General features: G+C 58.0%; 1 protein-coding gene across 1 annotated transcript; it reads left to right on the top strand.

Moving 5' to 3' along the window:
* The first annotated feature begins 3808 nt into the window (after positions 1 to 3808).
* On the top strand, positions 3809 to 7798 carry BEST2 (bestrophin 2). Its single transcript, XM_004389751.1, has 9 exons — positions 3809 to 3960; positions 4150 to 4244; positions 5265 to 5498; positions 5579 to 5733; positions 6036 to 6113; positions 6268 to 6420; positions 6507 to 6587; positions 6772 to 6926; positions 7372 to 7798. Exons 1-9 carry the CDS (start codon positions 3809 to 3811, stop codon positions 7796 to 7798), a joined length of 1530 nt encoding a protein of 509 aa, XP_004389808.1.
* Positions 7799 to 9737: the final 1939 nt, after the last annotated feature.

The following is a 9737-nucleotide window of genomic DNA, read 5'->3' as shown; positions in this document are numbered from 1 at the left end:
AAGTTATCAGCAGGTTTAAAGCCCTAGGTTCACAAAACCAAACCTATTGCCATCGAGTTGGACTCATAGTGACCGTATAGGACAGAGTAGTACTGCCCCATGGGGTTTCCAAGGAGTAGCTGGTGAGTTTGAACTGCCGACCTTTTGGTTAGCAGCCATAGTTCTTAACCACTATGCCACCAGAGCTCCCCTGGTTCACAACAGAGACCTAATAAGTGTGTGTTGTGGCCATTTGGGAAGGAGGGTATCGGGTAACAGGATGTAGGGGTGTCCTTCAGGACTGTGAAGCCTAAAGCAGAGGAGAGGGTCATCTGCCTGGTTCCATGGAAGCTCAGAGTGTGGGAACCAGGTGCCCCCTCAGCTGGCCCCAGGCTGGAAGAGAGTGGATTAGGCCGGCATCGGGCCCAGCACTGCCCGCTGTTTGGTTTGGGAATTAGTGGGCGCCCTGGGCAGAGGCTAGGCCTGCCAGACAGGATTAAGAGTCTCCACCCCGCCCCAATTTCTGCCTCAAGGGGTAGCATTGCCCCTCCCACACAGGGCTGCAGCTAGGTGACTGACTAGAGGGCAGGTTGTCAGAGGACTCGGGCCATGGCCCCTGAAGTTCCATTCTCCATCCAGAGCTTTCTGAGTGGCTACAGCACGTTTCCTACCATCTGAGATTCGGTCCCCTCATCTCTAAAATAGGGACATTAAGAAGAGCCACTTCACAGAGCCATGGCACAAGTCCTCCAAGACTCTGTACACTGGAAGACATCTGCCCTTTACCCCTCCCTTATGCCACTGCGTGCGGAGACCTATGATTCTCACTTCGGAGACCCAGAACTGGGAATGACCTTGGGCAGTTGCAAGTTCCAAGCTGAAGCTAGTTGTGATGAGAGGATGGAAGTAGATGTCTGAGGACAAACATGAGTCAGTTGAGGCGTGCCGGGGTGTGTGTGCAAGGGGGACTCAGCCACGAGCCTAGACGTGTCCCCCCACTTGACTGCTGGGTGTGCGCAAGCAGGTATGGGCATGTTGGGGTGGCGCATGTTAACACGGTGGTGCAGCCTGGTGGCAAAGACCCCAGACTCCTGGCCAAACTGCCTGACTTCAAATCCTGGCTATGCCACTAACTAGCCTTGTGTGTCCTCAGCCTCAGTTTGCCTACCTGGAGCATCACCTTCGTAAGCCTGCTTGTGAGGATTCAATGAGATGGAATATGTAATGCCTTTAGAACAGCGCCAGGCGTGTACCCACCAAGAAGTTATTATTCACTTATCATAAGATGTGTACTAGCCCAGGCAACCTGCCCCTGGCCCCGTGGGGGTCCAGCAGTCAGTGGGGACACGTTTGAATTGGGGCAGGGGGCAGACAATGAGACGAGGGCTAGCTCAGTGAGTGTGAAAACGCCTTGTAGGAGGCTGGTCAGAACGGAGCCCGTCAGCACCCAGCCTGCCCTCTCCCCAGGTCTGGCAGCTGGTGGCCCCGCCCAGTGCCACCCGCTGGCTGGCCGCCTTTTATGGGTCATCTGGCAGCTGGACGGCGGAGGCAGGGGTTCGAGGTGGCCCGCCCGGGCCGGTTCCTAATTATCCCGGGGGGGGTTGGACATCTGCCAGGCTAGGAACGCAGTGTCCTGGCCTGCCGGGCCTCTGGGCGGGGCTGTGCAGAGACATCTGTACTACTTGCCATGGGGTAAGCGCGAGGGATACAGGAACACCCATCCCAGGGCATTCCTCCTTGGGCTGGAACCCTGAACCCCTGGCCCCCCCACACCCGTCTTTTCGTTGGAGTAGGTGAGGTTGGGGATGGGGATGCTGTTTGTGCCAGGCTGGAGGTGCGTCCTCTGTAGGTCTGTGTGTGGAGAAACAAGTGTCCCATATCTGTGCAGAATGTGGAGATCAGGTTTTGGGTCCCTCGGCTTGGGCTTGCTTGCGTGTTCAAGGCAATGTTGAGAGTATGAGAGCTAAGGGTATTTATGGGTGTGTGTGCAGTCCGGAACAGTGAAAGGGAACATTGGGAAGGGGATTGTCTTATGCATTGATAATGCAAATGCAGGTGAGTTTCATGATAAGGGGCTTATGGGCGTGACCCTGCTCGGATGTAAACTTCTCCATCTGCCCTTCTGTGAGTGTGATCCAAGGGACCTCTAGGCCCACTCTGACTTCAGGACTGTCTGCCACTGTGTTGAGGGGAAGTGTTACTACATCTGGTGTCATTGTGCTGTGGAGATCAGAAGAAATGCACGTTACCTCAGTGTGATGGTGTGTGGCTGTGTTGAGGGGAGGTGTTCTGATGTCTGGGTGTGTAATGTGCTTGGCTGACTGTGTGACCTTGTGTGTGTCTTTGTGACATGGTGTGATCCTGAGGGAATGTGGGGCCCCTCCCTTTGTCCCCACCCATGTTCTCCTATACTGTTTGGAGACTGTCAGTGTGCCTGAGAGTCTAGGTGTTAGGATACATCTGCCTATGTATGTTAGGGAGAGGGGTAGAGTCTTGTGTTGGGTGTGTCATGTCTGACTCCGGAAGTCTGTGACAGTATGTACCACTTGGCTGGGTCGGTGTGGTTGTGTGAGGCTGAGGTGAGGGAAGCTGAATTTGTGGTTGGGGCTGTGGTGTGTGTGTCTGTGTGCATCTTTGTGACAGCGTGGTGACTGTGGAGTGACCCACAGAGAGAGACTCTGGGACTGGGAAGGAGACAGTCCCTGACCCTCCCCCAGCTCCAAGGTCCCTGGCCCCAACAGCAAATGGGAGGGTGGGTGACCAGCAAGGCAGTGGAGGGAAGGGCGGACTTCTCCCCTTGCCCCAGGTAACAAACTCACCGGCTACTCCAAACAAAGTTCCAGGCTACAGCTAAAGGGGCGGGTCAGGGAGGGGCCACCTCCGCCCACTCCCCAGCCCCCTTCAGCTCAGGGTCTGGCCACAGCCTCACCCAGCACTGAAGCCACCCGCCCATCCTGTCCCTGTCCGGGTGTGTTCCTGCACTTGCCACCCTCAACGCAGGTGAGAAGGGCCCAGGCCCGGGGGGAAAGGGGCACCTTGGGAGCAGACAGGCCTGCAGGCAAGAATCCATCTGGAGTCCTCAGGGTGGGAAGAGGAGAGCTTGGAAGGTCAGAGGGGAGCAAGAGGGAGGGTCTATGTGGATCTGGGAGAAGAAGGGGGAAGGGCAGCGTCAGGCAGTTAAGTGGGAAGTGGAGAAGGCTAGAGCCGTTAGTGCAGGAAGGGGAGAGGGGTCAGCCTGTGGCAGGGAGTCCGACGGAGGGGACAGAGGGTCGGGACTGCGGAAAGGAGTGCAGGGGTAGAGCATGGGCCAGTACTGGAAGCTGAGGGAGTGGAGCCAACCAGAGGGCCAGAGGTGGGGGCTGAGGGAGGGGAATTGGAGGGAAGGGGTGAGAGCCCTAAGTCTAAATACCGAGGCACTGGGGGAAGGGAGCTGGGGGCGCAGAGAGTAGGGGGAAAATGTAGATGGCATCCTGGGGAGGGGCACTGGATTGCGTAGAGGGCGCCTCCGCGGCTGTCCCCGTGGACTCAAGGGGCTAAGGGAGGGACGGGTCTCGGGTTGGGCTGTCCTGGGAGGGGGGCTGGGAGAAGTAGGCGCCAGGCTCTGGGAACAGGAGTCCAGGGAAGGGGGCGTCCTGCGAGAGGGGGCTGGAAGAAGGGGACTGCGGTGTGGGGTGGCTTAGCAAGACTCGGAGGAAAAGTGAACCTGGACGGGGCGGAGGGGACGCCGCGCTCAGTCGGCCTCGCACCTCCGCAGCCGCCAGTTCCTCAGCCCACAGGCCCAAGGCCGGCCCAGACCCTTCTCCTTTGGCCCGGTCGGTCCGACGCCGCGATGACAGTCACGTACACAGCTCGCGTGGCTAACACGCGCTTCGGCGGCTTCTCGCAGCTCCTGTTGCTATGGCGCGGGAGCATCTACAAATTGCTGTGGCGCGAGCTCCTCTGCTTTCTCGGGTTCTACATGGCGCTGAGCGCTGCCTACCGGTGAGGTGGCTCCGGAGTGGAGGGTGCGGGCCGGAACCCGGGGCTGGTGGGGTGCCGCGCGCTCTAGGGAAGGGGGTGGCCCGCGAGAGAAGGCTGGGGAGGAGCCCTGGTGTGCCCACGGGCGCGGGAAGAGAGATCTGCAGCTGGGGAGGGGACCCTACTGTGACTCCCGCGCCCCCTATCTTCCAGCTTTGTGCTGAGTGAAGGGCAGAAGCGCTACTTCGAGAAGCTCGTCATTTACTGCGACCAGTACGCCAGTCTCATCCCCGTCTCCTTTGTACTCGGTGCGGTAACGCCCTCCCCCTATTCCCGTGACCCTAAGACCCTCATTTCCATTTATGCCTTTGGAGATACCATTCCTGCCTGTCTGAGACACCCCTCAAATCCAACCCCCACAGCCCCCACCCCATTCCTGGATCCTGAGACCCTGGATGCCACTGATCATACGGACTTCCTGAAGTGTCCCCATGAGAGCTCTGTGTCACCCATAAGCTTATCCCTGGTCAACTTAGGGACTCCCACCTAAATTTGCATGAGACTAGTAGTGTCCTGGGCCCCCAGAGCCCCCCTCAAGTTACCCATATGACTCCATCCTCTCAAGTCCAGCCAGGCAGGCATTTATCTGATGAGTCTTGGTCCCCAGTGACTTCGTGCAACCCCAAACTCCATCCCACTGTCCTGAGCTCACATAGATGGGGTGGCCAGCCTGTCCAGAGCTCCCTGACATTTGTTGCTTTTGTTGTGTGCCATGAAGTCGATTCTGACTTGTAGCAACCCTGTAGGACAGAGTAGAACTGTCCCATAGGGTTTCCTAGGCTGTAATCTTTACAGGAGCAGATGCTGTATCTAACGCCTTCATGTGTTTCTGGCTCAGGGCTCCTGTGGCTGTCGTGACAAGCCTGCCCAGGTGTCCTTGGTGTGCATCTCCACAAACTGGGGCCCCCCTCCCCATGTTCTGGTCCCTGTGTCCCCAGCACAGTGGCTCCCTGTGGTTGGGATGACAACCTGTCCATGTGCCCCTAACACGGGCCCTTTGTCTCCACCCCCAAACTCGGACCTCAATTCCCCGACCCAGGTGACTCCTAGGTAGCCAGGGTGACCCAGTCTGCTCGGTCTCTCTGGCTCCTTCTCATGGCTGGGGCCCCCAAGTTCCCAGCCAAGGTGGCATAGTCAGAGTGACCAACCTGCCCCTGTGTCCCAGACACAGACCCTATGACGTCCCTCCTCCCACCACCTGGCACCTGGGTCCCAGCCCCCAGGCCTTGGTGTCCGCGCTGAGTCTTCCATTCTCCGCTCGCCCGCAGGCTTCTACGTGACGCTGGTGGTGCACCGCTGGTGGAACCAGTACCTATGCATGCCGCTGCCCGACGCGCTCATGTGTGCGGTGGTGGGCACGGTGCACGGGCGGGACGAGCGCGGTCGCCTCTATCGGCGCACGCTTATGCGTTACGCAGGACTCTCCGCCGTGCTCATCCTGCGCTCGGTTAGCACCGCCGTCTTCAAGCGCTTCCCCACGGTGGACCATGTGGTAGAGGCCGGTGAGGCCCGGGCTGGAGGTGGGGCGGGGGCGGGGTAAGGACGTGGGACCGGAAGAGCAATGCCTGCCCCGCCCCTCCAGGTTTTATGACCCGCGAAGAGCGCAAGAAGTTCGAGAACCTCAACTCGTCCTACAACAAGTTCTGGGTGCCCTGCGTTTGGTTCTGCAATCTGGCGGCACAGGCCCGGCGCGAGGGCCGCATCCGCGACAACTGCGCCCTCAAGCTGCTGCTCGAGGTGGGCCTCCCAGAAGGGTTTGTGCTAGGATGAGGTGATTTATATAGAATACTAGAGAAATTGGGCCCCTGGAGTTGGGTCATTCGGCAGCCCTGCCTCAAGCCTCCAAGGCGGCAGATTCTAAACACCCTCAAGGGTGCATGGTGTCCTCCACCCCAGGTGTTCACTTACAGCCAAATACTCTCCCTGAAACCCCCAGAAGTACACTCCCATCTCCCACCAGATGTAGACTCACCTCCATCCCAGGTAATCACATTTAATTCTTACAATTCATGCCCCTCATGACCTGTATCCACCCCCAGGAGCTGAATATGTTCCGGGCCAAGTGTGGGATGCTTTTTCACTACGATTGGATTAGCATACCCCTTGTCTACACCCAGGTAACCCTTCCCCCGTGCCTCTGTTTATATCTGGTGACAAGGGGAAACAACGCCAGCTAAGACCCCCAACACAGTGGCGCCTGAACCTAGCCCAGGTCCCTCAATGACCCTGAGGCTGGGAGAACCCTGACCGGGTGACTTGCCCTGCTCCCAGGTGGTGACCATCGCAGTGTACAGCTACTTCCTGGCTTGCCTCATCGGTCGCCAGTTCCTAGACCCAGCGCAGGGCTACAAAGGCCACGACCTGGACCTGTGCGTGCCCATCTTCACTCTGCTGCAGTTCTTCTTCTATGCCGGCTGGCTCAAGGTGGGTGGGGTCTCGGGACGGGGACTCCAGAGGGGTGCGGGCAGAGGTTCTCAAGGCTCCGCCTACCCCTCCCGAAACCCATTCAGGTAGCAGAGCAGCTCATCAACCCCTTCGGAGAGGACGATGACGACTTTGAGACCAACTTTCTGATCGACCGCAATTTCCAGGTGAGACTCTCTCTATCGTGGCCATCCCTGGCTCCAAAGACCGCCAACTCTGGTCCCAGAGCGGCCCTGGCCTCGTCCCGGCCAACACATGCCTGAACCACACTCTCACCCTTCTTGAGGGGTCCACCCAGTGGTCCCGGCGCTCTGCCTCACCCCACCGCGCTCCGCGTATCCGCGCCCGCAGGTGTCGATGCTGGCCGTGGACGAGATGTACGATGACCTGGCCATGCTGGAGAAGGACCTGTACTGGGACGCGGCCGAAGCTCGCGCCCCTTACACGGCGGCCACCGCTTTCCTGCTGCAGCAGCCCTCTTTCCAGGGCTCCACCTTCGACATCACGTTAGTCTGCGGGAGCGGGCAGGGCTGCTCGGGGGCAGGGCTCATGTCTTTGAGGGATGTAACTGTCTGAAGGGGCTACAGCGGACGAGGACAGGGCTTAGGGCTAAATCCTATGGGGGATGGGAGTATGAGGATTGGAAAGGCAAGGGTTGAGCTAGGAGTCAAGGGGCGGGGACGAGGACAGGGGTGGGGCCAAGTATTGGGTTAAGGTCTGAGGATGGAATTGGTCAGAGATGGTACAAAAGGAGACAGGGCGGAGCCAAGACTGAAGCTTTGGGGCGTAAGTCTGAGCAGAAGCAGAGGATGAGGCCAGGCTCTGGAGTGAGGAGCCAAGTCTTTCGGGATATGTGGGTGAAGCCAGGGGAAGCAGCGTGCCTCGGTCCCAATTGTGTCAACCAAGGAGAGGCGCGGGGCCGCGGCGCTGACTTGGCTGTCGGTCCCGCAGCCTGGCCAAAGAGGACATGCAGTTCCAGCGACTAGATGGCGTGGACGGGCCGCTGGGGGAGACGCACGGCGACTTCCTGCAGCGCCTCCTGCCGGTGGCTGCGGGCACGGCCGGAGGCCTGCTGGGCCGGCGCCTGTCGCTGTTGCGCCGCAAGAACAGCTGCGTGTCGGAGGCGTCCACAGCCGCCAGCTGTGCGTGCGCCACCACCCCAGACGGCGCGGCCTCGGACTGCTGCTGCGAGGACCCCCTGCTCGACCCAGGCCTGCGGGAGCCTGAGCCCGAGCTCTTCGCCCGTCCCGAGCCGCCCGCGCCTACAGTCGGGCCCGCCGCCGAACCCTTCACCTTGGTGCCGGTGCTCGGGCCGCGAGGGCCAGCGCCGCCCTGGCTGCCCAGCCCCATTGGCGAGGAAGAGGAGAATCTGGCCTGAGACCCTCGGGCGTAGGACTCCTAAGGGGAGAGAAGCAAGCCGACACACACAACACGCAGGCCCGGAGCCAGGTCTGCATAAGCTGAGGGTGAACTTCTCCCTTTCCGCCATCCCCACCTTCACTCCCCTCCGGCTTTTCCCCAGTGACCCGGCTCCCTGCGCGCGGAGAGCACGCAGCCTGGCTTTCACACTGGGGCTAAGGGCAGGAGTTTCCTCCAACTTCTTTGAACAGCCACGCCTTACCACCGGCCCTACTTCTCATCCCTGTTGCCTGAAGGGCTTCTACCAGTGCATCCTGCCTTTATTCTTTCGTTAAAACGGAGATGAGTGCCTACCTCATTGAGTTGTTCTGAGGATAAAATAAAATGACAGCTTTAAAGCCTTCAGTACATAATAACCCAAACCAAACTAAACCAGTTGCTGTGGAGTCCGTTCCCAACTCATGGCGACCCCATGTGTCTCAGAGAAGAACTAGAATCCATTTCGATGGCTATGGCTTTTCAGAAGTAGCTCACCAGACCTTTCTTTCGAGGTGCTTCTGGGTGGATTTGAACCACGAACCCTTTAGTTAGTAGCTCACTTTTAGTAGTAACCACTTGTGCTACCCAGGGACTCCTTGGTACATAATACGTGCTCAATAAAATGTTGTTTATATTCAAACATTGCCAGTGTGACTTCTCTTGCCAGGTAATATGTTAAGATTTGGGAATTCTTCCAGATTCCCAGGGAAGCTTCCCCTGCCCACTTCTCTCCAACTTCTGTTATCTGAAACGCCCCCAACAGTGCCTCAGACTTTACTCATTCATTAATGTGCCAGCCTCTGTCCCAGACCACAGCTTCCTCCTGCCAACTGTTATGATTCTGCAAGCGAACCCCCCCTGCATTCTCAAGTACTCCTCAGTGCTCTAGAATGTAATCATATGCTAATGACTCCTGAGTTTAGAAGTCCAGCCAGAATTCCTCCCAGACTCTAGACCCAGAGAGCCAACCGCCTCCTCAGCCTCTCCATGTGGGATACCTCAAGTATATTACACCCCAAACCAGCTCCCTTATGTCTCTCCAACTTGCCCCACCCTCTTTATCCTTCTAGGTGATGAGGCCAAAACCTTGGCATCATCCTTGCCTCCTGTTCTTTCACCCCCTTCCACATCAAACCAGCATCAAATTCTATCAGCTCCGCCTTCAAACTGCATCCAGAATCCAACCACTTCTCACCCCTCCAGGGCCCCACCATGGACAGAGCCCCACTATCACCTGCCTGGACTAGGGGTTTCTGCCTTGATCATCTGGCTCCTGCCCTTGATCCCCAAGTGGCCAGAGGGTGCCTGTGAACACTTAAGTCAGGGCATATCCCTCCTCTGCTCAGAACCTTCTATGGCTCTCACGTCACTTAGAATAAGTCAAAGTCCTCACCACAGCCAACAGGCCCTCACAATCTCACTCGTTCACCTCCCTGCCCATGTCTCCTCCCACTCTCATCTCACTCACTCCTCTCCAGCCACACCGGCCTCCTCACTGTACCTCTAGCCCATCAAGGTCCCCCCTTGGGGCCTTGGCACTAGCTGTTCCCTCTACCTGAATTGTTCTTCCCCTCCTCCCCCATATCCACATGGCTCTGCCCACATCTCCTTCAGGACCCTGCACACATCACTTCCTTGGTGAGGCCTCCTTTCCTGCCCTTTTATTAAAAATTTCCACATCTCCAAAATGTAGAACAAAATTCTAACTCACAAAAAGACTGGACTTACTGGCCTGATGGAGACTGGAGAAACCCCTAGAGTGTGACCCCCAGACACCCTTTTAGCTCAGTAATGAAGTCACTCCTGAGGTTCACCCTTCAGCCAAAGATTGGACAGGCCCATAAAACAAAACGAGACTAAATGGGCACACCAGCCCAGGGGCAAGGACTAGAAGGCAGGAGGCGACAGGAAAGCTGGTA

Source organism: Trichechus manatus, unplaced genomic scaffold, assembly GCF_000243295.1.
Source record: "Trichechus manatus latirostris isolate Lorelei unplaced genomic scaffold, TriManLat1.0 scaffold00258, whole genome shotgun sequence".
NCBI classification, from domain to species: domain Eukaryota; kingdom Metazoa; phylum Chordata; class Mammalia; order Sirenia; family Trichechidae; genus Trichechus; species Trichechus manatus.
This window is presented reverse-complemented; position numbering and strand designations above follow the sequence as displayed.

Coding starts and splice junctions, on each gene's coding strand:
- BEST2 (XM_004389751.1), top strand. CDS start 3,809: ATGACAGTCACGTACACAGCTCGCGTGGCTAACACGCGCTTCGGCGGC. Junction 3,961..4,149: donor GCGCTGAGCGCTGCCTACCG/GTGAGGTGGCTC, acceptor CCTATCTTCCAG/CTTTGTGCTGAGTGAAGGGC. Junction 5,734..6,035: donor CCCTCAAGCTGCTGCTCGAG/GTGGGCCTCCCA, acceptor ATCCACCCCCAG/GAGCTGAATATGTTCCGGGC.